Below are 5,000 nucleotides of genomic sequence, written 5' to 3' on the forward strand. Positions count from 1 at the left end.
TATAAATAGATTTACGGAATCTGAAATATTATCCATGTAATTTATCTCAGTCTATAATCACATGAAGTTTTCACACTGTACTTCACACCCTAAAAAAATACTTCCTATTTAAAGTCAGTCCAGATATTCTAAAAGTTATTGTTCTCTTTCCTAAGTTATCATAGTACTTGTACAAATGTTTCCCCATACTTAAACTTGAATAGTCTGCGGTCAAACTAAACTGAAGTGATTTTTTTACTTGACTGAACTTTATGTCTTGTGTAGAGTATAGTATTTACGCGCGGAGACTGTAGCATTTCACTTGTTTTGAGATTATAAGGTCATAAAGATAAAGTAAACTATGTTTTTTTTTTTGGGGGGGGGAGGGTCTCATGTGAGTGAAGCAATCATGTGTTGTGGGTAGTTAAGACACTAACTTTAAAAAGAAGTAAAAAGAAGTAGAAGAAATAGAAGAAGTAGAAGAAGCAGAAGAAGAAAAAGAAGGAGGGGAAGAAGAAAAGAGAAGAAAAAAACAGAAAAAAGAAAACTTAGTTTAGTGGATAGAGATAACATTAAGGATACGAGGTGTGAAATTATGGGCTGTTGGGACACGGATAATTTTATACTTACTTGATATAAATACCTAATCTAAAACAAAAGCTGCAACTACATATTTAGGATTTGAAGTAAAAGGTACAGACGCACGCAAACAAAAAACAGAAACGCATTTACACGCAGACATGCTTATATACACACTGGCGCACACACGCACACACGGAGACAGACAGACAGACAAACAGACACACACACACACACACACACACACACACACACATATACACAGACACACACACACACACACACACACACACCTCCCCCACAAACACACCCCTCCTCTCCAACACACACACAAACACACATACACACATATACGCCCCCCAACAACTCCCCCCCACCCCCACTCCACCACAACACCCAAAACTTACCTGCGTGAAATTCCTTCCAACGCTCTTAATAAAGACATAATTATCGGGAATGTCTTCGCCCAGCTGACCCTGAAACTCCTGCCGAAGGTCGTGCAAGGTCACGTCGGGCAGGACGCGCACGAACCCGGCCGAGATGGTGTCCTCCACCACCTGGTTCCTCGCAAGACGCCGAAAAGGAATCCATTTGTCCTGCGGCAGGATGTACACGTGCAGTTCGGCCAGCTGTGGGGAGAGGAGGAGAGGGTGTTAGGGGAGGGCGAAGGAGGTGGATAGGGAAGATGAGGAGAATGGAGAATTGTGAGGAAGGAGAAGAAGAAGAAGGCGATGGTGATGATGAAGAAGGAAAAGGGAGAGGAGGAGAGGGTGTTAGGGGAGGGCGAAGGAGGTGGATAGGGAAGATGAGGAGAAAGGAGAATTGAGGAGGAAGGAGAAGAAGAAGAAGGGGATGGTGATGATGAAGAAGGAAAAGGGAGAGGAGGAGAGGGTGTTAGGGGAGGGTGGAGCAGGTGGATAGGGAAGATGAGAAGAAAGGAGAATTGAGGAGGAAGGAGAAGAAGAAGGCGATGGTGATGATGAAGAAGGAAAAGGGAGAGGAGGAGAGGGTGTTAGGGGAGGGCGAAGGCGGTGGATAGGGGAGATGAGGAGAAAGGAGAATTGCGAGGAAGGAGAAAAAGGGGATGGTGATAATGAAGAAGGAAAAGGGAGAGGAGGAGAGGGTGTTAGGGGAGGGCGAAGGAGGTGGAGAGGGAAGATGAGGAGAAAGGAGAATTGAGGAGGAAGGAGAAGAAGCAGGCGATGGTGATGATGAAGAAGGAAAGGGGAGAGGAGGAACAGGATAATGATGATGATGAAAATACATTAGAGCAGAAGGAAAATAAAAGACAGAGATGCTGAAAAAGTGAAAAGGGAATAGAAGAAAATTATAGGAAAATTGTTACTATTGAAGCAGGAGAAAAAATGACGGTAATGCAGTAGAAAGGGAAGACGATGATAATAGAGAAGAAAATGAAAGTGACGAAGATGGTGATTAATTGAGAAAAATATAAAAAAAGAAAATGAGATACAAGATGAAGAAGAAAATTATGTTGAAGTTAAAGTAGAAAATTGTATTGAAAAAGAAGTTAAAAAAGATTCTGAAATAAAACGCCAAAGAAAAGGATAATATACAAAGAAAAAAATAAAGATAACATTTTAAAAAGATGCAAAAGAAGTTAGATATATCAATAAAAGAAGTTAAATAAAATGAAAGCAATATTGGAGAAGACATAAAAGAATAAGGAGACATTAAAGATGATAATATTTAAGAATAAATGTGGAAGCAGTTGATAAAAAGATTATAAAAAGATTTTCGTGTCTTCTTTGACGTGTGTTAGAGGTTCCAGGTAAAGCTTTGAGGAAATATATATTATCTTTTTGTTGTTGTTATCTGCAGAAAAAAATGAATCACATTAGCGAGATGTCGTGAAGAGAACTTAGAAGAAATAGGAATAAAGAGAGAAGAAGAAGAAGATGTATATAAAGAAACCTTAGAAATAACGTTCATCTATAGGTTAATGGGAATGGAAAAAAAGAAGTAGAAGAAATAGAAGAAGAAGAAGAAGAAGAAGCAGAAAAAGAAAAAGAAGGAGGGGAAGAAGAAAAGAGAAGAAAAAAACAGAAAAAAGAAAAAAGAAACAGAAGACGAAAAAGAATAAACGGAAGGAGAAGAAAAATGCGAAAAAAGAAAAAGAAATCAGAAGCTGCAGTATGAAGAAGCTAAAAATCACATAAAACATATTACACTCACAACAAAATTATCCCACACGAATAATGACAATAATAGAAATAATGATAATAATGATAATGATAATGATGATAATAGTAATAATAATAATAATAATAATAATAGTAATAATAATAATGATAATAATAATAATAATAATAATGATGATGATAATGATAATAATGATAATAACAATAATAAAAAATGATAATAATAATAATAATAATAATAATAATAATAATATCAATAATGATAATAATTATAATAATACCAATAATAATACAAACAAAAACAAAACCCGATAACAAGGGCCCGGCGCGTGTCCCTCCACAGAGCAAGTGAATCAAGAGATCAGGAATCGGTTTGGCTGTCACGATAAGCCTTAATTGATAACCTCAGCGTCACGAACGTATAGGCAGCTGTTACGTGCGGGGAGACAGAACGTATAGACAGCTGTTACGTGCGGGGAGACAGAACGTATAGGCAGCTGTTACGTGCGGGGAGACAGAACGTATAGGCAGCTGTTACGTGCGGGGAGACAGAACGTATAGACAGCTGTTACGTGCGGGGAGACAGAACGTATAGGCAGCTGTTACGTGCGGGGAGACAGAACGTATAGGCAGCTGTTACGTGCGGGGAGACAGAACGTATAGACAGCTGTTACGTGCGGGGAGACAGAACGTATAGACAGCTGTTACGTGCGGGGAGAGAGAACGTATAGACAGCTGTTACGTGCGGGGAGAGAGAACGTATAGGCAGCTGTTACGTGCGGGGAGACAGAACGTATAGACAGCTGTTACGTGCGGGGAGACAGAACGTATAGACAGCTGTTACGTGCGGGGAGACAGAACATATAGACAGCTGTTACGTGCGGGGAGACAGAACGTATAGACAGCTGTTACGTGCGGGGAGACAGAACGTATAGGCAGCTGTTACGTGCGGGGAGACAGAACATATAGACAGCTGTTACGTGCGGGGAGACAGAACGTATAGACAGCTGTTACGTGCGGGGAGACAGAACATATAGACAGCTGTTACGTGCGGGGAGACAGAACGTATAGACAGCTGTTACGTGCGGGGAGACAGAACATATAGACAGCTGTTACGTGCGGGGAGACAGAACATATACACAGCTGTTACGTGCGGGGAGACAGAACATATACACAGCTGTTACGTGCGGGGAGACAGAACATATAGACAGCTGTTACGTGCGGGGAGACAGAACATATACACAGCTGTTACGTGCGGGGAGACAGCGCCCATAATGAACCGTGCTCAACCGTGCTCAGTGTGACAAAGCGTAGAAAAGGTATGAAGGGGAATGAATATTTTCACAATACGAGAGATGTTTAACGTGCTCAGTGTGACAAAAAGTAGAAAAGGTATGAAGGGGAATGAATATTTTCACAATACGAGAGATGTTTATAATGAACTGTGTTTATTTTGATAACATGTAGAAAGGGTATGAAGGGGAATGAATATTTTCCCAATACGAGAGATGTTTATAATGAACTGTGTTTATTTTGATAACATGTAGAAAGGGTATGAAGGGGAATGAATATCTTAACAGTTCGAGAGATGTATTTGATCGGTTTTTAATATATCTTTGTCGGAAATACATGAATATCTGCACTATACAAGAGATATATTTAACCGAGTTCGTAATATTTCGTAATATATCTTCGTCAGAAATACATGAATATCTTCACAAAACGAGATATGTATTTAACCGGCTTCGATTATATCTTCAGAAATACACGAATATCTTGACAATACAAGAGATGTATTTCACCGGATTCGTAATACATCTTCGTCAGTAATACACATACGTATGTTTTCCTGACGTAGAAACCGGCCAAATACATCTTTCGTATTTCCAACGGAAGATACATTCGAAACCGGTCAAATACATCTCTTGTATTATGAAAGTAGATATTCTCTAGGTAGATATTTCCATACGAACACCTTTTGAAAAGATGTATTGTGTAGGTAGATATTCTCACTCATACCTCTTCTACATTCAGTGTTGATAAGGGAACAATGGTAGATGTTTATGTTACGTTGGGTTATGTATGGTACGGTGTGTTACATTAATTATGGTGGTGATTGGTTGTCCATCATTTTGTTGTTTTTATTGTTTGTTATTGTGGTTGTTATTAGTCACTGGCATTGGTGTTATGGATGTTATTGGTATTATTACTGAGGTTATTACTATAATTATATTCATTACTGTTGTTCTTATTGAAGTGCTGATATTGCTGCGGTTGGTGTTG

The 5,000-nt window shown here is 39.2% G+C and overlaps 1 protein-coding gene across 1 annotated transcript in view; it reads right to left on the bottom strand.

Moving 5' to 3' along the window:
* Positions 1-5,000, bottom strand: part of LOC138866887 (spermatogenesis-associated protein 1-like) — a 46,380-nt gene that overhangs the window by 2,882 nt on the left and 38,498 nt on the right. The window contains exon 2 of the mRNA XM_070140710.1: positions 966-1,187. Within this exon, the coding sequence (XP_069996811.1) occupies positions 966-1,187 (222 nt within the window). The remainder of the gene's footprint in view (positions 1-965; positions 1,188-5,000) is intronic.

The sequence above is a fragment of the Penaeus vannamei genome, chromosome 27 (genome assembly GCF_042767895.1).
Source record: "Penaeus vannamei isolate JL-2024 chromosome 27, ASM4276789v1, whole genome shotgun sequence".
NCBI lineage: Eukaryota > Metazoa > Arthropoda > Malacostraca > Decapoda > Penaeidae > Penaeus > Penaeus vannamei.